The sequence below is a fragment of the Panicum virgatum genome, chromosome 7N (assembly GCF_016808335.1).
Source record: "Panicum virgatum strain AP13 chromosome 7N, P.virgatum_v5, whole genome shotgun sequence".
In the NCBI taxonomy this organism is placed as follows: Eukaryota; Viridiplantae; Streptophyta; class Magnoliopsida; order Poales; family Poaceae; genus Panicum; species Panicum virgatum.
The window spans coordinates 36,867,885-36,894,759 of NC_053151.1; the positions used below are offsets into that span (position 1 = coordinate 36,867,885).

General features: G+C 52.3%; 3 protein-coding genes and 1 long non-coding RNA gene across 4 annotated transcripts; 3 read left to right on the top strand and 1 right to left on the bottom strand.

Moving 5' to 3' along the window:
- Positions 1-248: 248 nt before the first annotated feature.
- On the bottom strand, positions 249-3,581 carry LOC120683148 (60S ribosomal protein L14-1-like). Its single transcript, XM_039965177.1, has 5 exons — positions 3,408-3,581; positions 3,206-3,307; positions 804-933; positions 606-718; positions 249-517 (listed from the first exon to the last, which is right to left on the bottom strand). The coding sequence occupies exons 1-5, from the start codon at positions 3,408-3,410 to the stop codon at positions 458-460; spliced, it is 408 nt and encodes a 135-aa protein (XP_039821111.1). The 5' UTR covers positions 3,411-3,581; the 3' UTR covers positions 249-457.
- A 1,680-nt stretch (positions 3,582-5,261) lies between these two features.
- LOC120682616 (dCTP pyrophosphatase 1-like) lies at positions 5,262-7,641 on the top strand. Its single transcript, XM_039964588.1, has 2 exons — positions 5,262-5,566; positions 7,284-7,641. The coding sequence occupies exons 1-2, from the start codon at positions 5,372-5,374 to the stop codon at positions 7,515-7,517; spliced, it is 429 nt and encodes a 142-aa protein (XP_039820522.1). The 5' UTR covers positions 5,262-5,371; the 3' UTR covers positions 7,518-7,641.
- On the top strand, positions 5,573-6,497 carry LOC120682617. The gene is made up of 2 exons (XR_005678503.1): positions 5,573-6,128; positions 6,229-6,497. It is a non-coding gene; the product is annotated as an uncharacterized LOC120682617 (long non-coding RNA).
- Positions 7,642-12,703: 5,062 nt separating the features above from the next.
- LOC120681210 (beta-glucosidase 18-like) lies at positions 12,704-26,440 on the top strand. The gene is made up of 11 exons (XM_039962732.1): positions 12,704-12,904; positions 15,360-15,426; positions 16,756-16,814; positions 18,193-18,268; positions 18,365-18,439; positions 18,555-18,895; positions 19,003-19,118; positions 20,509-20,773; positions 25,714-25,816; positions 25,914-26,022; positions 26,115-26,440. Exons 1-11 carry the CDS (start codon positions 12,704-12,706, stop codon positions 26,293-26,295), a joined length of 1,593 nt encoding a protein of 530 aa, XP_039818666.1. The 3' UTR covers positions 26,296-26,440.
- Positions 26,441-26,875: the final 435 nt, after the last annotated feature.

The window sequence follows — 26,875 nt, forward strand, 5'->3', positions numbered from 1 at the left end:
GGCCTTCAATTGTTTAGACTTCAATATTGCAGAGACAATGAGTGAAAAAGAATAAGAAATGGTTAATTAGGCATGTCAGGGAATAAGAGTAATTGTTCCAATAAAAACGAATGGAAATTAGGTATACTTCGTCCATCCTAAAAAAATGCAATTCTAACTTTGTTTTAAGTCAAATTCTCTCATGCTCGACCAAAACTATAGAGAATATTATCACATTTGTAATATATAATAGGTACGGCACCAGAAAATAAAACAGTAGGCACGGCACCAGATATCTTCATATTGTCGAACTATCACAGAATCAGAAAAAGCCATCTGGGCAAAATTTCTAAATAAGCCCTGTTTAAAATTACCATTTTGACAAGCTCTGATAAACCGTTGAAGTAACTCGCACATTACATGTTCCTTTTTCAGATATCAAAACATAGCCGACCAAAATCTAAACCACCAAAGCAATCTAAGCAGCAGCAACCTCCTTTTTAAGCTTAGCAAGCTCCTGTCTGATAGCACCACCCCTCTGCGCAGATCAAAATCATAGCATTAGATAACTTCATAAGCAGTAAAGTACAGAAATTAACAACTCAAAGAATATACGCATGACAAACCTTGATCTTTGCCAACATGACCTTGAACCTGTCAAAGTCGTTGAGTGATGCTCTCCTCTTCTGGACAATCAGCTTCTTGCCCCACGAGCTCTTCTCCCACTTGCTTTTCACATCTACAATCAGGATATTGTCCATTTAAACAGTGGTCATAGTGAAAACATATAAATTGAAAAAATGGTGGAAGAAGCAGCTAATCACCAGCTTCCTCCATTGCCTTAATCAATGTAGTCTTCTTTGGGACACGTTTAATGTCAATCTTGATGTCAGTCAGGGAAAGCCGCTTGAAGTTCATCTGGCAACGGACCATGTCGGGGGCATCCACAAGTGCCTAATATCAGAAAGAAAAAGACACTTTAAACTTCCATCACCACCTATTAGTAAATAAATTCAATTACATATGTTGTGGTCAGATTGGTCGAGCAGAACACGTCAAACATGACTATCAGGAAACAATAACATGTCATGCCAGACAAAATATATATTTTTTAAACAATAACCATATCTCTAAAAGAAACAAGTTCAAACAGTAAATATACACAAAAACTATCAGGGTCCGTTTGGATGTCTGAATTGGAGGGTATGGAATTGAATTGGGTTCAATACCAAATCAGCCGTGGTATTGAAATGAGATGCGATTCCAATTCTATTGTTTGGATGTCATTGCATTGGCGTTTAGAATCTTAGGAAAGAACTCAAATCAATTTTCTGTTTGGATGTACAAGCGCATAGAATTGGTATTTGTTCTTCTTCGCCTCGAGGTCGGCGAGCTCGGTGAGGCGGAGCTCGAGGTCGGCGAGCTCGACGCCGCCGAGCTCACGGCGGAGCCGTGCGCAGTCCCCCGGGCGAGGAGGCGTGGCAAGGAGGCGGTTGAGAGGGAGGGATGGCGCCACCCGTTGCTGCTGCTTCTGCCGGGGAGCTCGAGCCTGGGGCGGAGATGCTGCTGCCCGCGCCACCAGGCTGGCCCTACTCCGGGTGCCATGGCCTCCATGAGGAGGGGCGAGGAGGGAGGACGAGGGCCGAGCTCGCGCAGATCCGCCGCCGTGCGATGGCCTCCACCGCGCCTCGCCCCGTCGCCGTGGAGGGAGCTCGGCCGCCTGCGGGCCGCGGCGGCGTGGAGCTCGGCCACCCTCGATGGAGGGGGTGGAGGAGCGCCGGAGTCCGCGAGGAGGCACGGCGGAGGCCTGCCCCCAGCACCACCGCGCAGGCCGCCCCGCCGTCTCGCGCAGGGCCGCCGCACCCCGCCCCATGCGTCCGCCCACCGCCGGGGAGGGCCGAGCCGAGCCGTGCCGCCGGAGTGGAAGGGGAGGGGTCGCCGGAGTGGAAGGCGCGGGGCAGCGGGGTGATGCGAGAGGGAGACGAGATGAGAGCCAATGCCGATGAATACGGAGGGTAAGAGCTCCGAATCGAGTGAGGGGGTGCGGCTGAAGGCTAATGCCGAGCTCGGTATTGGAGGAGATTCCTAATTCCAATACCAAGCACATCCAAACACCAGGTATTAAAGACAGCTAATTCCAATACCAAATTCCAGCCTTCATTTCAGACATCCAAACGGGGTGTCACAGATTTCACATAATGCAATGATGGAGTATCTTAATAATAATCACCGAACAAACCATGGACTTGCACAAGAAGTTTTGATTCCTTCTAAAAAGAAGTGACTAATCAAGAGGAACTTCCTGATTTGGCATTGATGTCTCAATGGCATACGAAGGCGACGTGTGTCATTAACAGTGGAAAATAAGGGAATGTGTAAAATTGCAGTTGAAGGAAGGTATTTATCCACTAATCTAGTATTTGTCTATCAACATTCAACAATTCCATGTATATCAACATAATAACTTGCTCCATGTTGGTCTATCACTTCTTAAGGACATATGACATCATGACAGAACACATTGCAATAAACACCGTTGTATCATATACAAAATATTAATATTAATTATTTGGCACGAAATGCATCAATCAATGTGGAAAAAAAATTGTTCACTTACAAAAGTCGAGCATGTGCAGTGACAAAGATGCTAAAGTTTCAGGCCATGAGTTGGGGGGGGGGGGGGGGGTAGTAAAAGAATATACTTCACTTGCAAAGTTAACTACAAAAGGCTTGAATACAACACAAGACAGAGAATATTGCGATTAAGTAGAATGGTTGGAATAGCTACAAAGATGAGCAGGTGAAGTAAGACTATTCCACAAACAATTCATTTAACAGACTGAACACAGTTTGAACAGGCTAAAGGTTGGTCCGCCATTTTCTCTAGGAACCTAATTAGATTCGAATTAAACCTATCCAAAGTCTACAGTGCCAACTGTGACACAAATGATGTTGCTACTAGACTTCTACAACAGAAATCAAAGCAAAACAGCTAATTACACAGTGCGGATCAGTTAAACAGGGCAAGCTACGTGTCTAATGCAACCAAGCCAGATATGCCGTGACCCGATCGCTCAAGCGGCTACCGATCGACAATATAAAGCCCGTGCTGACGAGAGAAGGGCTCATGAAACAACGGCACGATCCGCACACCGAAACCGGTATCGACACCTCAGCCCAAGCAAATCAACGACGACAATGAGACGAGAGATCCGACTCAACTCACCCTGTTCTGGTCGACGACGTCGACAATGACGACGAGGCGGCCGTAGTCCTTGCCGTAGTTCACCAGCGCCACCCGCCCGATCTCCACGAACCTCTTGAACGGCTGCAAAACCACAGGGCGCGCACCATTAGATAACACCGCCGACGCCGAACGAAGCGCGAGACTACAAGGCTGGCGGGGGGATGTCGCGAGGCCACCGTACCATTTTTGCGGCGGCGGCGGCGCGGCGAAGCGGGAGCGAGCGAGACGGCGAGGCGGGGTGCGGCTGGAGAGGGAAGGGTTTAGACGACGCAGATGTATATAGCCGCGGGGATTGGTTCGGGGTGAGCCGATGGATCTTGGGGTGAGGAACTGTAGCCGTCCGATCTAGGTTTGATGTGTCCGGAGGTTCTTTGGGGTGATGGATTGGGCTTTGAATGGCCACATTTGGGCCGGCCTGGCCTTTGTTTGGTTAAGAAAAAGGTAGCTGCCGGATCAGTTCACTTCAGTCTTGAGTGCCACGGTTGGTTGCACGCAGACACGGCATAGGCAGCACCAAGCCAAATGTTGGCATATCCAAATAAATAAGAGTCAAATTCTAGCACCAAACGCAAATGATAACCATCCATTCAGTTGAACCATTCGAACTTTTGTTAGAGCTTGAATTTTTCATGGCTGCAAACAAAATGGACTTCCTTCTGACCCCAATCTGCACGCGTGCACTCTCACATACGTCTTTTCTTTCGGTACCTGCCTGCCTGACTCTACTTCGGTTTGCTGCTCATCCAACTAAGCTCATGAACTGATAATGTCTGCCTGAACCGCTTCCTCACAACCTTACTGTGGCACATACTTCCTCTGTCCAAATTATAATTTGTTCAACTTTTTTGACTCTAAATTTGACCACTTGTCTTATTTAAAAAATTTGTGCAAATATATTCAAATTTAAGTTATTCTTGAAGATTTTTATTAATAAAGCAAGTCATTACAAAAGAAGTGTTATTTTGCACAATTTATTGAATAAGATGAGTAGTTAAACTTAGCATCAAAAAGTCAGACAAATTATAATTTGAAACGGAGGAAGTAGTACACTTTTTTTCAGGTGAAGAGAGAGCTTTATTAACTAGGCTTATCCCTAGGTACAATTGGAGTTGATTAGGTCAATTACGCACGCAGGAGCTTGACCTAACCACCCTGCTGAATGAGTATTTCATCTAGCTAATGCAACTAATGCATTTGTAACTAAGGGTGCAAATGGATGACCCTTAGGTGCACCTCCAATCCTCTTTAGTTCAAAATTTTATACTAATTTTTCAAATTGAGATATCGTTTTGGAGAATTAGTACAAAATTTTGAACTAAGGAGGGTTGGAGAGGCAACTAATGGTTACCAATTGTCACCCCTATTTGTAACCTTGTTACAATCCCTCGACACCTTAACTATCTTGAACTCCATCAGAAGTTGTGATAGTTCCTTACCCTCGGCTACGAGGAAACCGATTTCTTATCTGCCAGGCTTTTGCTAAAAAAAAACTTTGCACTATTCTAGCGCATTCCGACTCCAGGATGATCAGTACTACACTTGCAGGAGGAGACACACATTCTCTCCGCGAATGAGTACAGACATTTTTACGCATGTGCGTAAGACCACACAACACACAGCCCTCCGTTCCAAGCGACGCACGTATGGTCCTATCGTACACAAGACAATGCGTGTGATGCGCAGAGCCACAAGCAGCTTTTGTTGCGCCTGCCTTTGATAAGAGCCGCCCACCCCCGAATTGGCGAGACAGCTATGCATGCGCATCTGCGCAAGGATTAGAAAAATGATCCTAGATGGGCTCCATTTGTTAGCGCCGATTTGAAAATTTGAATTGAAGAAATTTGAACTGGTCGTGCATGGTAGGCAATAATTGATCACTGCCTAGTAGTGTATCCCAGGCGAGAAGTGATTGCGCTCCTCTGTGATTTCTCAGGCAGCAAAGCTGGACGACGATGCCCACTAAGGCACTAACAAGGCACTAATTAGCATCGCTGCGCCATTAACGATTCCCCAAATTGTTTAATTCCCTGCCAACTTTGCCGCACGCCTGCGGGTATATAAATCCCCCCACGCCTCTGCTTTCCGAAGCACCAGACCAGAGAGGCCGGTTGTTTAAGGGGTTTCTCCGGGTAGACGCCGATCGAGATGGAGGTGGAGGGTATGAGTGGGATCGAGAAGAAGGCGGCTGCCATGGCGGCCGCAGAGGAGGAGGAGGTGGGGAGGAAGGCGGCGGCCGCCGGCGACGTGGGCCTGAAGGAGCTGTCCAGGAAGCTCAACGACTTCGCCAAGGAGAGGGACTGGGAGCAGTACCACAGCCCCAGAAACCTGCTGCTCGCCATGGTTCGCATCGCTTCTTTCCCTCATCGGCCACCGCTTCATCTTGTGTCGCTGCTCTTCTTGGCGTGATTATTCGCCAGCTTTTTCGCCTTACATAGACTGAAAAATTTAGGGTTTTCAGCGTGTTTCCCGTTTGCTTGGCTATGTTTCCTTCGGTAGTTATTACAATCTCTAGACAAGAGTTACGCCAACACAATATTCAGTCTCCGGAAGTGTATGCTTGACGAAGTAGGATGGTCTCCATGAGGGAGCTGAGCGACCATTGGTTTCAAGAACCTATCAATTGTTCCTTCTTTTTGAAAAATAGGGGCCATGGAGAAAAACAGCAATGACGTGTTTCGATGTATTGCTGCAAATTGCATTGACAAGTCATGACTAAAAAGCATGTCTTTAGCTTTCAAGGCGTGAGTGACATTGCGTAATCTTCTACTCTAAATTATATGCGTGCACTTACGAATGGCAGCATAAAGCAGAGTGATCTAATGTCGTCGTCTTCTTTATTTTTCACTTTTCAGTCCAAAACTTCCATGAGCTTTCAGCATGGTGGTTGTTATTATTATCCATGGTAACTTTGATTATGAATTATAATAACTTCAGCCTTCAGGCCATAGATAGTACTAATTACTGCTGCAATTAAATATTTGTTTAACGCTGCACATCTCAAGAGGGAAAGGTACGCATCAGTTAGCAGTCAGCATCTCTAGAAGACCAGAACATCATGGGCACATAAACAATGTCTCCATCCGGGAAAAGGAGTGAACTAGATTAGCGGAAGGCTGTTATAAGAAGATGCTTCATTCCAAGGGCATCATCATTGATAGCATTTGTTATCTTATAGTAGCATCTTTGAGTTTATTATGTTCTAAAGACTAAATTATCGTTAAAAAACGAGTTCTCTTTTGACCAACTGTTCAACAAGATTCTTTGTTCATTAGTTTTTTTTCGTCGATGATGTGCTACTAGATCCTTGAGATCTATCCGATTTATTCTTCTCACATAAACAATTGCATGTGGATGGCGAACAGTGTACCTTCTATTGATTTTGCACTTCCTTTTTTCTTTTCCAACCATCATCCACAAAGTTAACAAACCACAACCTCCTAGCTGCCCAGATGTATAAGGATCCTGAAGTGATGCCAATACATCTGGCAAGAAGTACAAAAGGGCTCGGCAGCGTCTGATATTTCTTAGGAGACTTTTTAGCGCGCTGCTCCTGAAAAGATGATGCAGTCCAGGTGTTAGTTATTGGGGGATGAAACGGGACATATAACCAATTTCCTCACTGCTCATGGCCTGATTCCTGAACCGGGGATGCAGCTTTCATGTGTCGCGTCTTGGATTTGGATGCCACGTGGTGCGAGCTCAGCAGGTCGGGCCCCAGGCCTGTCGATGCTCACTTCCGGCGTCGCCGTCGGAGAGTCGGGTCGACGCTGATCGCTGTTGTCCGATGTGTTTATCCTTTATACTGACTGGTTCAGACGTGAGGCTCACTGCTGAAGGAACGATCACTGTCAGCTCGTGACTGAATTTTCTGAACCTGGATGGCATAGGGAATGCGATTCGCACATCTTCTTTCCGATTTTCTTTTTTGTTGGGAAGGTCTTGCTTCCGATTTTTAGAAAGCGTGAAGCCGTGAACCGCATTATTCTCGTTTGTTGGAAAGAACTTCTGTTTTTCTTTTCGTTCCTTTTGCTGACGGAGGAATTTATGCGCCTGGCAGATCGCTGAAGTTGGGGAGCTGTCGGAGCTGTTCATGTGGAAAGGGGAGGTGCACAAGGGCCTGGCGGACTGGGACGACGCGGAGAAGGAGCACCTCGGCGAGGAGCTCGCCGACGTGCTGCTCTACCTCGTCCGCCTCTCCGACATCTGCGGCGTCGACCTCGGCGACGCCGCCACCAGGAAGATCGTCAAGAACGCCGTCAAGTACCCGGCGCCGTCGAAGGAAGACGCCTGAAGAACAGCGCCGATCGACCATGCTCCTTTGGTGCTTTGGGGGTGGCACCAGGGTCCTGCATGAACTGATGCTTGAAGCATTCCTGATTCCTGTTTGTGAAAATCTTGTGCGTGTTACAGAAAGCGGACCCCCCCTCCCCCTAGCGATTCGGGGGCGACCTGTGCCGTCGCCACTCCCTCCTCAGGCCGCCTCCGGTGGCCGGCGGCGGCGACCGTCCGGGCGGCGGCCCGCGGCTTAGCCGAAGCCGGCCCAGCCCGCCGCTTCCCCTCCCTTCCTCCTCTCATTCCCCCCTGCCTCCCTCCTCCGACCCCAGTCCTGACCGCCGCTCGCCGCCGGCCGGTAGGGCCAGATCCGGCCTCCCCCTCGCCGGATCTGGTGCCTCCTGGGTTGGGTCCGTCCATCGCGGGCCTTTCCCGGTGCTGAGCCGCTTCGGCCCGCGCGGGGGCGTGGCTCGGCCGGCGGCTGTCCGGGTGGCTTGCGGTGCTCGGCCGTCCCCGGCTGGCGCCGGTGTGGGTGCTGTGTCGCCTCCTCTCGCCATGGCGGCTGCTCGCGGTGCTCGGCCACCATCGCGGCCGTCCTTGGCGGGCGCTGGCGGGGGCGCTGCGTCGCCCCCCCTCCCCCTTGCTCCGGTGATCGGCCGCTGCCGTGGCCCTCGCGCCCTGGCCATCCTCGCGGATGCCGAGGGGGGGTGCTCTGCTGCTGTTGGGCTGCCGGGGTCCGCCGTCGCCGCCTGCTTCCCCAGGTGCCCAGGTGGTCGGAGGGTTGTGGCCACCTCTTGGTGCTTCGCCTGGGCGTGGTGTCGTGTGTCCTCGCCGCTCTCGGTGGCCGTGTGGCCGTGGTTGCTGCTGCCGGCCTCCTTGGTGTGGCCCGGGGTCGTGGCCGCGTCATGTTGGCTCTGTTGACCGTCGGCTCTAGGTTGGAAAGGGGCGGTGGCGAAAGTCTTGGTTCCGCTTGCGGACCATTGGCGACGACGCTCGCGGGCGCCGTTTACCTTCTTGAAGGCGTCATTCTTCCGCCCTTTTCCTCCCTCTCCAGCGAGCATTTCGGGTGAAGACCTAGACCATGTTGGTCGGACAACGACGGCGCCTGTGGCGTCATTTCCTTCCTGGAGGGATTGTCTTGGAAACTTTACTGGTGACTGTCATCTGCTCTTCTCGGAGAGTTGCTACTTCTACGCATGCCTTCGCCTCATTTTCATCTGCATCGTTCAGATCGCGTTTGGTCGTCGGATTCTCTTCGCTGGCGGATGCTTTGCCGCCGTTCCTGTCTAGCGGATGCTTTGCCGCTGTCGTCGCTCCGGGCGGATGCTTTGCCGCAGTGGTCGGTTGTTCGGGTGGATGATTTGCCACCTTTGTTAGGTCGTCGGCCTTTGCTATCTGGACGTTGTTGTTTGTGCTTGCAAGTTTAGTTGTAGGGTTGTGGGTTGTGCTCCTTGTCATCTCCATATTGCTTTGCTACTGTTCGTGTTGTCGTTTTGTTTCTTAGTGTTGTGTCTGCGTTTTTTTTCAGTATTTCTCTATATTTAGTTCTTTGTGCTCTTGTGTTGGTTAAGCTCTGTTTGGCCGCATCAAGTTTGCGTCTGTAACTGCTTTCTTCTTAATGAAATACGTGCTCAGTCACGTTCACGAAAAAAAGAAAATCTTGTGCGTGTTGGAAGGTTAGTGCAAACATGGCGAGTCGAGTAGTGGCTCTTTTGACGACCTTGTTATGCCTAAAAGGAAAAAGCTACAGACGAGCGGAACAAAAGAACTATTAGGAACTGTGAAACTGTGGTAGGCAGAAACCAGCAGCGTCCAGCGGGTTGGCGCGACACCGCCACCGGAGAATATGCGTAGACGACTGCCATTGCCTGATGGTGATGGGGGATGCCGGAATGGTAACTGCAGCGGCGACTCAGCAAATTCTGTGTGTGGAAGATAAGAGCAGTACAGCGGGCCAGCAAAGCTCATTTGCTTAGCGGGCCTTCTTTCCGACTGCCCTGCTCAGCCCCGTACGGCCCATTCTATTATCTAAAGAAAAGCCCAACGGGCGCATTCCATTCCATCTTCTCGACTCATCTCAAAAATGGGAATGAAAAAAGAAATCTAAGTCCAACTGAGCGAGCGAAATTAGACAGTGCTACTAGTAAGATGCCGCTCGTATTTCCGGCTACACCTAGTCTTTCAGTGATCGGAAGCGCCTGTCAATAACGAGATGCATGGCCGTGTTTCGAGAAAAGAGTGGACCATCATACCCTTGCAACTTGTGCTGCACTGGGGTCATCATAGGAACCTCTACCAACTAATATCTACATGGCGTAGTTATTGTGCTTAAATAATATTTCGAGTTCTGTATCTTAGAAATAATACGAAGAATATACAGAGCCTATGAAATAAAGATCAATGACTCATATAATTACTCCAAAAAAATTATTCTAACAAAAGATAATCTAGCAAGTAAGAATTGGAAGGAGAGTTTGAAGTGTTGCATCTGTAATTGTAATGAATCAATTACACATCTCTTTGATTGTCACCATGCAAAGGAAATTTGGAAGATAGTCTATTTAGCTACAGGGTTAACCCCGCCAAGATCGATTTCCCATATGATAGGAATTTGACTCTCAAATTTTGATAACAACGAGAGGCGTGTCGTTTTGGTGGGAGCAGCTGCATTGTGTTGGGCTATTTAGAGATGTCGTAATGATATTATTTTTAACAAAACCAAGTATTCATCATTTATGCAGACTACTTTCAGGGTGATCTACTGGTTGCGCTTATGGGCGCAACTGCAGCATAAAGATACGATAAAAGTGATGTTTCGAAGGGCCGCATTGGAGGTCGTCGTCTCAGAGATAACCAATCATGGGTGGAAGCATAACCTTAGAATTAGTTTATATGATTTTGTCTTTGCTTATTCCCCCAGCTAGCCAATAGACGGCTATGCTTTGTAATAATCATTGGGTTGTGTACATTTTGTAGAAATCGGAACTCGTTTTTATTATCTAAAAAAAATATAATTACTTAATGGATAATGTCCCAAAAAAAAGCTCATAGTGACCAGGCTCAGACGACTGTTTACCAAAAACACAGATTTCCGCAAAGCCGCAAGACTATATATAGGGGCTGACACCTGCACATGTATCTTTTTTTTGAACGAACCGGCACAAGATGGTGCCCATTTCATTGATAAAGAAGGAGTGAATACAAGTAGATAGTCATGAAAGACTACATACAGGAAAAAGAAAAAAAAACACAGCCAAACGGAACGACAATAATAAGGCACGCGACGTCCACTTGAATAGCGTTGAACCATTAGTCGGTAATATCTTCATATAGGATTGGATGGTTGGTCGGTAAAACTTTGTTGGTTGGCAAAAACTTATCCCGACGCCACTTTTACCGAGAAATAGACCTGGGCAAACGTCGGGTCGGGTCGGGTTCGGGTCGGGTTAAGGTCGGGTCACGGGTCGCATAGGACGGCCCGTGCCCGACCCGTACCTATCACCGGGTCGGGTCGGGTTGGCCCGTGCACCCTGTGCGGGCGTGTCGGGTCGGGTTTTTTTCGGGTTGGGTCGGGTTTTTTGGCCTTTGGGTCGGGTTTTTCGGGTTGGGTCGGGTTTTGGGTCAAAAATCACGGCCCGTGCCCGGCCCGTTGATTGTTGCGGGTCAAAAAATACGGCCCGCGCCCACCCGCCACGTAGCTCGGATCGGGTCGGGTCGGGTTTTTTTCGGGCGGGTTGGGTCGGGTTGTTCGGGTCGGGTGACCCATGCCCAAGTCTACCGAGAAATAGTTATGGTTAGCATAATTCTATGTCGACTGATGATTCGTCGCTAAAACGACTTATAGCGGCCACAATGCAATCGCTATCTTGGAGCTCTGGTACAGTGAGTGCCGGAAGGTCAATGAAGTGAGAAAATTGTAATTATAGAACACCAAATAATGCGCTTTACAATTATAAATTCGCTAAAATGATCTTCAACTTTAACGCTTTGTTATACATGACATTTGGTCCTTTTAATCAATTTGTTAACCTGAAATCCAGTAATTTGCCCTCAGCTTCGTCGATTCATCTTACTGGGCCAGCCAAATTTCGAAGGGTTTTCCTTTTGTCGACATGCGACGGCGAGACGTGGACGCCTCCCTACCCCGTACGTCCCGTGGACGGTAACAGGCTACCTCGGGTTATCCGGGCAAGAAAGAAAAAAAAACCCCCCGCTGGGTAACATCGCGCCGAGATTTGACCGGAAAGTTGCTGGTAACACCGCAGTATCACACGGTTGCTGGGTAAGTGCACATGATGGCTTTTGTTTCAAAAAAAATACATGATGGCTGTCTGGAACCGGGTGGCAGTCAGAGCATTTGAATCAGTTTCTCACGAATTTTTCCACTACGGTTTAGTCTAGAGACCTCTTGCATGCGCTGCACATTGTTATCGTTGTTAGAGCAACTCCAACGACTTGATTTTTCTCTTTTCGCTTTCCACTTTTTTTCAATATAGAGAATTAATGTTGAAAAAACTCATTCCAGCAAATTGATTTTCCATCTCCTTTTCTCTTTTATTTTTTCTCAATCCCCAATATCATCTCTCCCATCCCCAATAGAAAGGGGAGAAAACCAGTCTCCCTTTCCGTCCCGATGGCGCCGTCGCCTCCCACCGTGCTAGCCAGGGCCCGACCTCCGGCACCACCGTGCCCATCGCCGCCTCGCCGCCTGGGCGTCCTCCACTGTCTTCCACCCGGGGGACCAGCTCGTGTTCAGCTACGACGTGTCGGCGCACGACGTGGTGGAGGTGACCCGGGAAGGGGACCGCTCCTGCTCGGCGGCGAGCCCGGTCTCCCCTGCGCTGCGCACCGGCAGCGACGCCGTCCGGCTCGGCGGCAACGGGTGGCACTACTTCATCTGCGGCGTGCCGGGGCACTGCGCCGCCGGGATGAAGCTGCAGGTCGAGATCTCCAGCGCCTCCCGTTGCTGAGCAGCCGAGGAGGTCGCCGGCGTCAAGGTCACGCAAGTCGTCGGCGTCCGGACGAGGTTGCGGACAGTAGCAGCGCCGGTGCCGGCCGGTGGGGTCGCGAAGGTCGCCCCTGAGGAGGAAGAAGGCGCTGGCACTGCCAAACGTGGACTTCCCCCGCCCTTCCCCCGCCAGCGCCTTCTTTAGGCCCTCAACGTCGGTGGGCCACGCGTGCTCCGACGAGTCGGCGCGGACGATGATGGAGATCTGCCTGCGGTGCCTGGCCAATGAGGCGGCGCAGCGGCCGTCGGTGGAGGACATGCTCTGGAACCTCCAGTTCGCTGCGCAGGTGCAGGACGACTGGTGCGCCGGCGATTCCCGCTCCCAGAGCAGCGAGAAGTCGCCGCTGTCGCCGTCGCAGATCCCCAGGGCGCCGGCGCCGGCGGATGCTGCTGCCTATGCATAGCTAGGTACGCGCCACCACTTGTGCGGGTCCAGCGCCACCGCCGCCTCGGGCGCCTGCCGCGGCGATACCACCGTCATCTTCTGCAGTGCGCTGCCGGCGCTGGCCATCTGCCAGGTGCCTATGGGGGAGCACAAGGAAATGGGAAAGGAAGGGAAGAAGATGCAGACAATGACAGGTTGACCCCACGTGACAAGAGAAAGAAAGAGAAAAGGGAAAAATCAAACTGCTGAAGCACTTCTTCCCTATAAATTGAAAGTGGAAAAAAGAATTCCCCAAAATGGTGAGAAAGGGAAAAGGAGAAAATCAAACTGTTGGAGTTGCTCTTAGTCCGTAATCGCCGTGCCCATGCTGCTGCGCAAGTCCTTCCCGGATGAAAATTAAACCAGCCTAGTTAGTCTCAAAAAAACTCTTCCGATCAAGCCAGCAGCGCTCAATCGAGACGCATCACACGGTTGCTGGTTGCGTCGCCGAAAGAAATGGCTGCCGATTATCCAGTAGCTCCTCCACGCATCTCTATACTACGATTCGCGCACCAAAAGGTGCGACGTCAGCGTGCCACGTCATTAAAAAAATCTCAGCCGACGATCCGGCCACGAACGGCCCGCGGCATGCCGAGCGTCCCCACCGACCCACCCTCGCCCGCGCCCCCCCGCCGGCTCCTCGCCAGGCCTCCCCGGCCGCTGGTTGTCGCCGCGTCACGGAGAGGAAGGAGGGGCCGCGCGGCGCCGCACCTCCGGCTTCGGGAGCCGGCCGCCGCCGGTCCACAGAGGGGAGGGGCCCGCGAGGCCGAGACTCCTCGCGCCCGCAGACCGCATCCCCAGCCCCGGTCGCCGGCCGCCGCCTGCCCATGGAGGACCCACCCTCGCCCGCGCTCCCCGGCCGGCTCCTCGCCGGGCTGCCCCGGACGCTAGTTGTCGCTGCGTCACGGAGAGGAAGGAGGGGCCGTGCCGCGCTGCACCTCCGGCTTCGGCAGCCGGCTGCCGGCGGCCCATAGAGGGGAGGGCCCGCGGGGCCGCGACTCTTCGCGCCCGCAGACCGCACCTTCCTCCTCGCCGCGAGGGGCAACGCCACGCCGGCCGCCCACGCTGCCGCGGTGCGCCGAGCTACCCATCGGGACGCCGCGGAGAACGGAGGAGGAGCCGCCGCAACGTCGAGCTCAACGCAGGGTAGTCGCGCCGAGCCACCTCGCGCTGTCGGGCTCCTCATCGGTGCTAGCGGCGAGGCCCTGCTGGGTCGCCCGCGCCGCCGCGGTGCGCCGAGTTGCCCGCCGGACCGGGCCCCCGCGGACGAGAACGGCGAGCGCGCCGGCCTCGAGAAGGCCGGATTCGGCCACGGTCTACCTGCGCCCCTCCGCCGACCTCCAGACGCCGGATCCCGTGCAGGGCACCGGGCCGGACGCCGCCTCCCTCCTGCTGTGTATGAGCACCGGCTCGTCGTCGTCGCCGGGCCGCCTTGCTCCGCCACGCCAAGCTGCCAGTTGAGCGCGCGCCGCGCCGAGCTCTCGAGCCCCCGCGACGCTGCCAGCGCCACGCCACCCACTCCCGCGCGGCGCCGAACCCCTACGCCGGGCGGAGCAGTCTGGAGACAGGGATCAGAGATTGAGAGACGATAGTGGAGAAAGCGAGGGAGACGAGAGGCGGAGAGAGTTCGAGAGATATCAGGGAGTAGATATTTAAGGCTATTTTGCAATATAGTCCTTGGATAATTTATAAAATAGTCTCTATCATAATTTTGAGGGATGTTTTATAGAATAACCTTTGTTATTTTTTACTATGGTTTTAAACACTGCAGCACCGCCCGTTCTAAATATTGTGGATACAATTTTGACCATTAGTTTAAAAAATTAGTGTAAATAAATAAAACTATAAGTCATGCTTCAAGTGTATTTTATGATAAAACAAGTAAATAACAAAATAAGTGATACTTACATATTTTTTTAAAAAATGAATGGTCAAAGTTGTATCTAAAATGTCAACAGTAAACTATATTTTTTGTAACGGAGGGAGTTTGACACATATTTTACCTAGGTAGTAACTTTTAATGGATTTAAGGGTGCATATTTGGTAAGGAACAGACTACGCATATTTCTCCTAATTTTTCTATTGTTTACAAAACCTATTTTCCTATTTTTGGAAAGTCATAAAATTATTTCCGGTGCACTTCAAGTGCTTGGCCTATTCTTCGAGCACTATTCAATTCTGTTCGACCACCACGTCAACTTAAATTTTCACCGCAAAAATATCCAATATTTTATTATACAATTTGAAAAAAAAGAAATGCTCTTCTTTTTTTTTCCCGTGTTGTTTGTGTGGTTGAAATGGGTGAAACACTATGGTATAATTGAAATGGGTGAAACGCTATGGTATAAGTACTAAGCTAAAACGATACACAATATGGATTCAAGAAACCATGCCTATATGTTCTTAATGTGTATTTCTTTTACCTCTAGATCGAAGGTGCGTACCTCGAGGGCAACAAAAGTTTAAGCAATTGGGATGTGCTCACTCATCTACCAGGTAAAGTCATTGACTAAAGTATTTTCCAAAAAGTAGTTCCCAAAACAAATTTGATCGCTGCCACGTCATCTATATATATGTGCGGGCCAATATCCTTGGCCAATCTACAGCTACGTGGGACGTGTTGTCCGAAAAAAAAGCAACTAACGTGAGAAAAAAGGGCATGCGGGAAAATAAAAAGAACCACGTCATCATCTCCCGTGAAAAAAAATGTCGATTGGCAGTGTGGAGTGGTGGCTAAAATTTAGCTCAGAATAGCTCGTATATATTGGGCTTGCGGAAAAGTTGGGAACTAGATTGGATCACTGTTGCAGTGATGTTTTTTCAAAATATATTCAAAAATTAATTATTGGGAATATTTATTAGGCTCTCTTGGAGATGCTTTTAGCTACCAGAACGCCCTCCACTTTTGTTAAGATGCTGAACTGTCGAAGAAAGACTGTTACAAGATGGTGCTATATAGAAGTAGCATGAACGTGACATGAAGCAACTTCTTTTAAAGTTTAAACAACGGGCAGTGGTAGATTATTCATCTCAGCTAAAAACTGATGATGTATGAAATGTCTGTTCTGTAAGACTGTAATATTGCCCTGCCTCTTGTTCTGTCATATTGCAAGGGCTAAGCCACATATCTGAAATGATGGCGCGTGCGGTTCCGGCTGCGATGACGCCCGTGGCTGAGGTGTAGACGGGGGCGTGCATAGCGACGGCTTCATCGGTGACCGACTTTCTTGTGCTGATGGCGGACTTGGCTCGGTGTGCACAGGGAGAAATCTTAGCCAGTGTCATGCCAGTCGGCAATGGTGCCGTTTGATGCAGTGATTTTCTCATTGGAGGCTTTGTCGATGTGCTATCCTATTTGCACGTTCGTGAATATCGGGTGATACGGAAACCGTTCGAGGAAATTCTTGCATGGTGTAGCGCTGGCGTCAACATTGGTGACATCGTTTGGTGCCATTCCCTCGCTGGAGGTGATGCTGACATATCCTCCTACTCTTTGCGCCAGATGGATGTTTATTTGAAAAGGGCAAGCAACAGACCATCTGGATATCAATCTTCTAAGCAGACGAATGATGTGATGGGTTCGTATGTGTGAATACGTGGTAAGATTGAAGCGGAACGAAGAAAAATTTTGTAGCTTAGTCTTCTATGTTTCTTTCTTTGTTTTATAGCTTTTTTTAGTATTTGTGAAATTCCTCATTCGAGATCTAGAGTCTAAAAGCTCTTATAATTCTTTTGGCTTTAGTCATTTACCTGTGAATGATCAAGGCCAGAATTTTTTACCATAATCTAAAAAAAAACATATCTGAAGCAGCTGTACGTTTTTAGGGAGAGTCAAAGATGGAAGCACCGGGGACATCGCGGATGATCACTACCATCGTTTCAAGGTGTGAACTATTCGTATGTCTTGAACTGATGAAGATCCACGGATCATTGAAATTGATTTTTTTCCCGTATGCCTTAAACTGAACTGCTAATCCGGCCTGCTTCTTTTGACAGGCACTACTACAGAACAGGCTTTTGTTCCAGGCCATTTGTCCCGGCTGTCTTTGGACCCGGGACAATAGGTGGCTTTTGTCCCGGGTCCAACGACTAGCCGGGCCAGCGGGGAGATAGAGGTCTTTTATCCCGGTTGTAGGCACCAACCGGGATAAAAAAGGAGCTTTTTGTCTCGGATGGTGGCTCCAACCGAGACAAAAAGACCCCGTGGCCTTTTTGTCCCGGGTGGAGCCACCACCCGGGACAAAAAGCGACCGACGTCTCCCCCCTGCCGATATTTTCTAAGGCGCTGGCTCCTCTCTCCTCTCATTTCTCTCCCTCTCTCCTCTCTCTCTGCCTTATCTTCTTCCTCCCGCGCGCCCGGCCCCTTCCTCAGCTGCCTCTCTCCTCCCTCCCTCCGGCCCTCAGCTCCCTCCCCGGTGTGGGCGGGGCCGGCGAGCCGCAGCTAGGGTGCGGCCAGGCCCCGGCGGCGGGCACAAGCTCGGCCCGGCGGGGGCGCGCGGTTGCCGGCGCGTCCAGGCTAGCCCAGTGGGGGCGGCTTGGGTCTGCGCGTCGGCCAGCGACGGCGAGCAGCGCCCGGTGGCGGCGGCGCGAGGCCGCGGCGGAGCCGCGCCCGCTGGCCCGGGGCGGCGCGGGGCCGCGGCGGAGGAGCGCCGGGCGGCGGCGGCGCGGGGCCGCGGCGGAGCAGCGCCCGCTGGCCCGTGGCGGCGCGGGGCCGCGGCGGAGCAGCGCCCGGCGGCGCCGGCGCGGGGCCGTGGCGGAGCAGCGCCCGGCGGCGGCGGCACGAGGCCGCGGCGGAGCAGCGGCCGTGGCGCTGGGACGGCACGGCGGCGCGGGATCCGGCGAGCAGTGCCCGGTGGCCATGGCGCGGGGCCGCGGCGAGTGGAGGCGGCGCTGGCCGGCTACGGGGTTCCTCTTTGTTTTTTTTTCAATGATTCTGGGATTGAAATTGAAATTATGTGAATGATTTGGTATGGATTATACGCATGATTTGTATGTGGATTTCGATTGCGATTGGGTTCGTGAATGATTTTGTCACTGAGAATAAAAGATTTGGAAAAGTGGGAGCCTGCATGTGGGCGAACCGCAGGCGAGGTCGGGCCTGCGAGATTTTTTTTATTTTGCAAAAATATCATTTGTCCCGGGTCGTGAGCTGCCGGGACAAATGGACAAAGGGCATTTATCCCGGATGCTCAATCCCGGTTGAAAAACCGGGATAAAAGGCTATTGGCAACCGGGACTAAAGCCCTATTCTGTACTAGGGAGGACGACGTTGAGCTGATGCACTCTCTCGGCACAAACGCCTACAGGTTCTCTATGTCATGGGCCAGAATCCTATCAAGTGAGCTCTATGCTTAAACTTCATTCTTTCTCAATCGATCGAACCTTTTGTTAGTTCCTCTTAACCTAAACAAATTGCTTCATTGGCCGAGAACAGAAGGGAGATTCGGCAAAGTGAATCCAGCAGGCATCGAGTTCTACAACAAACTCATTGACTCACTCCTTCTCAAAGGTGTAAATCGCATGTAACCAGCCATTTACCCTCTCTTACTTGGATCCTTTCTCCTCTGGATTGCTTCAGTGCGTACCTGAGAGTTCTGAATCTCGATTGTTTTTTGCTGGAGCAGGAATAGAGCCGTTCGTCACGCTGAGCCACTACGACATCCCGCAAAAGCTGGAGGAGAGGTACGGGGCGTGGCTCAGCGCCGAGATCCGGCGCGACTTCGGCCACCTCGCCGACGTGTGCTTCGCGGCGTTCGGCGACCGCGTCAAGTACTGGGCCACCTTCAACGAGCCCAACGGCGTCGTGCGCAAGGGCTACATGCTCGGCACCTACCCGCCCGAGCGCTGCTCGCCGCCGTACGGCTCCTGCGCCCGCGGCGACTCCGGCGCCGAGCCCTACCTCGCCACGCACAACTTCGTCCTGGCCCACGCCACTGCCGTCGAGATTTACAAGAGGAAGTACCAGGTAACGAATTGATTGCCAGTCACGGGTCGGATGATGTGTAGAAACATCAGAAAATATTGTAGCCCCCGTCCATCATGTTCACAACCTGCTTTGGTTGAAATCTGCAGAGCAAGCAGAAGGGCTTGATCGGCATCGTCATGGCGACCACCTGGTATGAGCCGCTGACGGACTCACCAGAGGACCGGCTGGCGACAGAACGGCTGCTGGCCTTCGACGTTCCATGGCAAGAAATAATAAGTTCTGAACTGGCAGCGGAACAAACATGTGTTCAGGCTCTCCGCACTCATCACTCTCTAAATTCACTCTTCAAAAGAAATATTCCTGCCTGTTCATAGAGATTCTCCTCTCTATATTCAGTTTCGCTGCGCTCGTTCACTCTCTATATCACTACTCTATCCCAACTATCACATATTTTATTCAACTATCTCCACCTAACATCTCATTTTCTTTTCCTTTTCTTTTTTTCTCTCTTTTATTCTCCCCTTCCTCCCTCGCGCGCTTGGGTCCATGGCTCGGCTGCATGCCCCCAACGGCTGCTCGGGCTCGCTGCGGTCCGCTCGGGACAATGGAGCTGCGGCGAGGCAGGCGCTCGGAGCTGCGGCGAGTGCGCGCGAGCTGCGGCGGCGGGCGCTCGAAGCTGTGGCGGTGGGGGTGCGGAGAGGGAGGAAGGCAAGCACGCAAGGGCGCGATGCGCGGACGAACAGAGGAGGCAAGGGCGCGACGCGCGAGCAGGCAAGGGCTCCCCTGCTCCGGCGGAGTCCGCGACGCGCCGCCTCCCCTGCTCCCCCTCCCCTGCTCGCACGGGGATGGCGGCGCGCGGCACGATCGGCCTCCTCCCCCCTCCCCTGCTCGCGCGGCACGGCGGGGCCGCCGGCGAGCCCCCTCCTCCCCGCCGGCGGAGCCACTCATCTTGAAGCTTCACGGCGCCTCGAATCGGCCGATTCGAGGCCCAAATCGAGCTCGGGGGCGCCGCCCCCATGGCGCCAGCGGCGGAGGCCTTTCGGGGGGCCATTGGGGCGGCGGCCATGGCTGGATCTCGGCGGCCAGCGAGGGCTTGAGCTCCGCGCGGCCGAATCGGCGGGACCGCGGCCTGCGCTCCTCGGCTCTGCTCGCGCGACCTGTGCGGCGACGACGGGGCGGGCTGGCGCGCTGCGGAGCCTCACGCGGAGGCGGCGGCGACGGCTTGGGATGGCGGCGCGCGGGTAGGCGGCGTGGACGGCCGCGCCGCCGCGGCCTCGAGCTCGGCTCCACGGGCGGCCTCGAGCGCGGCGAGCAGGGGCGGGCCACCGCGGCCGCGGCCTCGGCTCCCTCCGCTCGAGCGGGCTCCGGCCGGCGCGTGGATCCGGTGGAGCGCTGCGGCGGCAAGCGCGGGAGGAGGACCGGGGGCAACGGCCGGTGGCGGGCCTATGCCACGTCGCCGCGTTGCTGACGGTCGCTACCGCGCTAGCTTTGGCGCGCGGGAGTCCCGTCCGCAACGTTAGCACGCGGGGTAGCGCGGCCCGCTGCAGCAAATTTTCACGCTAAAAGCAACGCTAAACGGATAGCGCGGGGTAGCGCGCCCCAGTGCGGAAAGTCTCATGTGCTTAATTTTCAGTTTTTTTTACTTGCTGCAGGTTTCTTGATCCAATAGTCTACGGCGACTACCCTCCGGAGATGCGGCAGCTCTTGGGCTCCCGGCTGCCGACCTTCTCGCCGGAGGAGAGAAGGAAGCTGGGTTACAAGCTGGACTTCATCGGGGTCAACCACTACACCACCCTGTACGCCAAGGACTGCATGTTTTCACCAGGTTGCCCACTGGGACAGCAGTCCCACTCCCAGCACGCGCTGGTGGCCGTCACCGGAGAGAGGAACGGGATCCCCATCGGACCTTCAAATCCAGTGAGTTTGACATGGATTCGACTCGTGCTGAAGCACATGATGCTAATTAACTGACCTGTCCCTAGATTCATACTCAACTAGTCTATCAACTCGTGCTACCGCACAGGCTAATTAAAATTAATATAAAAATATTAATAATTATAATTATCTATGTTACACTCTTTTTTATCTATTAAATATTCTAGCACATACTCTAATATATATACATATATATATATATACATATATATATACATATATATATATATATTATCTAGTTATAATAGATTTCATTTTGCATCACACACCTCCATATGTATTTGATATATATTTAATTGAACTATTTATTTGTAAATTGATATTCTTATCTCTTCCATCATACGAATATATTGGTGTACTTCAATATTTCATTACAATTATATAATTTAGATTCAGATTTAGAAGTAATTTAATCTGTAATAATAATGAAATAATTGGATAATTTATATGCAAATTTAGAGGGGTATTTGTATTAGTTTTCTAATGGCATATGTGGATAATTTACACAAAGATTAGGGGGTTACTTTAGATTGTTTTTATAATTGCAGAGGTGGGTAATTTAGATACATGTTTAGAGGGTTACTTTAGTCTATTTTCATAATGGCAGAGGTGGGTAATTTATTAGAAAAGATAATAGATCTGATGGTTATTATAATTAGAGTTGTTGGATTGATGGCCGGATATTTCTGTTTTTTATGAGAATTTATAGGATTTCTCTATTTATTTAGAGTGTCCACATAGGATCCTAGGTGGCTTCATGTGAAGACTCCAAAAAAACCTCCAATTAGTAATAGTAAGATGATTGTTGTGGGGATTCTAGGGGTACCCACAGCCGGGTGGCGGAACGCACCCGCCTATTCCCAGTGAGGGAGTACTCAGGGAAGTACTAGGCAATGGGACTAGATCTACGCTGAGAAAGGGGACTCAAGAACACACGATTTAGAGTGGTTCGGGCCGCCGGAGCGTAATACCCTACGTCCACTGTGAGATGTATTGTTCTTGGTTGTGTATGAACCTATCCTCTGCTGGCCTTGGCTCTTGCTCAGCCTGAGGTTTTCTAGCGGCGTCCCCCCCCCCTTTTATAGATCAAGGGGGAGCGGATACATAGGGCGTTGATGCCCCGACAGGTGGGCCCAACGTGACTGTGGCTACAGCGGTAGCGAATCTTTACTGCTGCTCTCCTGACTCAGGGGGGTCTTTTCTTGTCCCGTCAGCTAGGCGCTCGTTGGAGTAGCGTAGCTTGCGGCGTGGCCTGCTGAGGCTATTATGTAGCGTCATAATGGGCGAAGCCGAGCCGTCGTATCCATCTGTCACGGTAGGCTGGCAGATGCGGTATGGGCGGCGCCATCGGCTTTACTGCCTTGGTAATACGCGATGAACAGTGTCCCCTGGTCAATGAAACGCCTCAGCTTCTGTCATATCAATGCAGACGTCCACCAACCGCAATGAATGCAATGGTGGGTGAACGTTGGTATGGAAACCCAAACGGCCATGTCTTGCAGACACATGGCGGCCCCGGACCACCCTGACGCGGGGCGTCGATCTCTTCCCTTAGCGAGGGGTCCGGTTATTATACAGGGGGTCCGGTCTCCTCGGGGAGGTCCGGAGTCCCGACTGCTTGCGCACGAGTTCCTGCCTTTTCCGGGACACGTGGTGTCCCCGGACCTTTCCCAACTGAGGAACGGCCCAGGCCGCTGCTGGGAGAACAGGATTCCGGACCGCAGGGGTCCGGTTGTTTGGATGTAGTTAAGGATAACCATAAGATCCTTGCCTAGACACAGCAAGAGGGGGTACCCCAGTCCTGGGGTACCGACAGTGGCCCCCGGGCCCACCTCGGGTGAGGTACAAACCCGCAGGTGGGGCCATCATCGTGATGAGTTCCTACGCAAGTTGATTGCGTTGGTGTGCCCACGGAGAGAGCGTGCATCCCGGACCCCTGGGGCCGGTATGCCTGCTGCTAGGTTTAGGTACTAGAGTGCTCTCCATGGGGCGACGAAGGTGTAGGCTTAGGGTACGGAACCAAGCTAAGCGGCTACACAGACTTCGGATCGCCCAGGGAGCAAGCACCTCTTCCCGGACCTGGCTTTTGTCGACCGTGGCGAGCGGTCTCCGCCGGAGCGGGCCACCGGAGTGGACTTGGAGCGACCGTGGCGAGCGGTCTCCGCCGGAGCGGGCCACCGGAGTGGACTTGGAGCGACCGTGGCGAGCGGTCTCCGCCGGAGCGGGCCACCGGAGTGGACTTGGAGCGACCGTGGCGAGCGGTCTCCGCCGGAGCGGGCCACCGGAGTGGACTTGGAGCGACCGTGGCGAGCGGTCTCCGCCGGAGCGGGCCACCGGAGTGGACTTGGAGCGACCGTGGCGAGCGGTCTCCGCCGGAGCGGGCCACCGGAGTGGACTTGGAGCGACCGTGGCGAGCGGTCTCCGCCGGAGCGGGCCACCGGAGTGGACTTGGAGCGACCGTGGCGAGCGGTCTCCGCCGGAGCGGGCCACCGGAGTGGACTTGGAGCGACCGTTGCTGACAATCCGATGAAGCTTGTTACCGGACCTCATAGTAAGGTGCAAAGAAACCAAGCCTTATACTAGAAGAGAGCCCGGGACCTCTAAAGACAGCAGTCTTGGGTACTAGAGTACTTGTAACAGGGTAGTGAAGTACGTAACTTTAGGGTACATTACCAGGCTAAGCCACGCGGAGCTTCTCTACCCCAGGATACAAATACCACTTCCCCAGAGCAGGTCCCTAGGGGTCCGGACCGCCTTCCAGCTAGAAGGGGTGTCTTCACCTGACCACAAGCCAGCAACTTAACTTGGATTGTTAGCAATAAGGGAAACTCCGGTCAAGAGAAAAGAATAGTTAAACCAATGCGGATAGATGTAATCAGGGTGGAGCCTAGGTAAAACTGAAAAAGAAAGTCTCCTTTATTATTGTGGTTGTCACGGTATACATCGGAGGTCGGGATTACGAGGTCGGACCTCCACCGCTCCGGACCGCTTTTGCCTGTTTGTGTGATAGGGCCAGAGGTCGGGTTTACAAGGTCGGACCTTGACCGCTCTGGACACACACGTAGACGCCACGCTATTACAAAGGAGGAATTCTCTTAGTTTTTTCTTAGGAGTAACCTACGGCTGCATGCTATACAGCGTGTTCTTCGGAGGTGAAGGCGCCCTGGACGTGCCTGAACCGCATCATCCAGCATCACTTCGGGAGCTCGGGGGACCCCTTCTTGCCTAAGAGCTGTCACATGCTTACATGGCATGAGACAAATTCTTTGGCTTTGAATGGGAGAGGCCCCCTCCCCCTGCCGTCGCCGTTGCCGATGGAAACCAGAGCGCTTGCGCAGCAGATGGACCGGTGCGACGCGTGGAGAAGTGCGGTCGTTCGCCGGCTTGTCCTTGGTGCTAGCGCCAGGGGCCCCCGCACGAGGAGGCGGGGTCCTGTCTGCAGCAGCGCCGAGCAACGCTGAGGTGGATCTCCGGCGCTGGAGACGGCAGGACGACACGGTCAACTTCCTCCGGGATGGCCGTCGGCTCCAGGCTCCATGTTGAGAGAAAGCCTTGAGCCGACGCCATGCCACCGCAGAGGAGGCGTGGCCGTTGCTTGAGAGAAAACCTTGAGTCGACGTAGGGGCGGCAGCGCGCAGCGGCGCCTCCGCTGTGCGCTGCCACGCCGGCTCTGAGGTGTCGCAGTGGCGACGCACAGCAGGCGTCGCTGCCGTGCGCCGCCGCACCGAGGGCATTGGAGCGCCGGTGCCATGGCATGTGAAGTGAGTGTGGCGCTGCCTTCCTTCATCTTCTCGCTCGTCGTTGCAGAGGATGAACACGGCCCAGAAGTCCGAAAATCCAGCCAACGCCTGTCCTCCCCACGGACGGCGCCAAAATGTTGTGGGGATTCTAGGGGTACCCACAGCCGGGTGGCGGAACGCACCCGCCTATTCCCAGTGAGGGAGTACTCGGGGAAGTACTAGGCAATGGGACTAGATCTACGCTGAGAAAGGGGACTCAAGAACACACGATTTAGAGTGGTTCGGGCCGCCGGAGCGTAATACCCTACGTCCACTGTGAGATGTATTGTTCTTGTTTGTGTATGAACCTATCCTCTGCTGGCCTTGGCTCTTGCTCAGCCTGAGGTTTTCTAGCGGCGTCCCCCCCCCTTTTATAGATCAAGGGGGAGCGGATACATAGGGCGTTGATGCCCTGACAGGTGGGCCCAACGTGACTGTGGCTACAGCGGTAGCGAATCTTTACTGCTGCTCTCCTGACTCAGGGGGGTCTTTTCTTGTCCCGTCAGCTAGGCGCTCGTTGGAGTAGCGTAGCTTGCGGCGTGGCCTGCTGAGGCTATTATGTAGCGTCATAATGGGCGAAGCCGAGCCGTCGTATCCATCTGTCACGGTAGGCTGGCAGATGCGGTATGGGCGGCGCCAGCGGCTTTACTGCCTTGGTAATACGCGATGAACAGTGTCCCCTGGTCAATGAAACGCCTCAGCTTCTGTCATATCAATGCAGACGTCCACCAACCGCAATGAATGTAATGGTGGGTGAACGTTGGTATGGAAACCCAAACAGCCATGTCTTGCAGACACGTGGCGGCCCCGGACCACCCTGACGCGGGGCGTCGATCTCTTCCCTTAGCGAGGGGTCCGGTTATTATACAGGGGGTCCGGTCTCCTCGGGGAGGTCCGGAGTCCCGACTGCTTGCGCACGAGTTCCTGCCTTTTCCGGGACACGTGGTGTCCCCGGACCTTTCCCAACTGAGGAACGTCCCAGGCCGCTGCTGGGAGAACAGGATTCCGGACCGCAGGGGTCCGGTTGTTTGGATGTAGTTAAGGATAACCATAAGATCCTTGCCTAGACACAGCAAGAGGGGGTACCCCAGTCCTGGGGTACCGACAATGCTCGATTTGATCATGGTCGTGGTCTTTGTGCAGATGCCGATGCCGACGTTCTACGTTGTCCCCGACGGGATAGCGAAGATTGTCACCTACGTCATGAAGAGATACAACAACCTGCCCATGTTCGTAACCGAAAATGGTACGTCTATGACAATATTGGTTCAAATTCGAACTGCTGTTCATGTTCTGAATCCGTCACGTTCAGAGCTGTAACAATTACTCGAAAAATTCAACAGGTTACGAGCAAGGCGGAGATGGTTACGCCCATGTCGAAGACTGGCTTGATGACCAAGGCAGGATACAGTACCTCGACGCTTACCTCACAAAACTCGCTGAAGTTATTAGGTCAGTTGCATTCCAAATTTCATGGCTTCAGTGATGACATGGAGGAACTGTGGTCCCTATTCCCAGCTAACATTTTTGAGCCAAATTGCTAGGGACGGAGCTGATGTCCGTGGCTACTTCGTCTGGTCTCTCATCGACAATTTTGAGTGGCTATATGGGTACACTCTACGGTTTGGACTTCACTACGTGGACTTCCAAACGCAGGAAAGGAAGCCCAAGTCGTCAGCGCTGTGGTACAAAAGATTCCTGCAAAGTCTGCATGAAGCTCAATAGAGGATTATGCCTTGTTTCTAAATCTTGAAAAGTTTGAGGCCCAACATTATGCTTGCTCTTCACCAATTATTCATGAAACTGAAGAGCTTGATCCTGTATATACTGATTAATCATGATTAAAGCATCCCAACTTTCCTAGCTGTCCCATCATGCCACTATTGATATAAGGCGTGTAAAGGGGCTTCTTGAAGACCACCAGAGAGTATAAGGTGATGCCCATCCTGAGGTTGGTGGCGGGGGAGGGGAGACGAGGCGGGCACCCAAGCTATGAGCCTTTTGGAACCGATGAATGCCGAGATAAGGAGCCAAGGGAAGTATTTCCCTAATACGTAGCTATGTTTGTGGTATGTGTATAGGTAGATGGCGTGCGCATACAAATCACTTCCTAATCAAGAAAAATAAACATGTACAAACAACATGCTTTATTCCTTAGGTGGAGAGGCAATTTATCCCAATTCGTTTGGTCTAACATGATTACTCTATACTTCCAACTCCCTAAATTTTGTACTATATTGTTATATCAATGCTGGAATGTCACTAGAAGCGAAATTAGTTGATGTCTAGAAAACTCTTATAATGA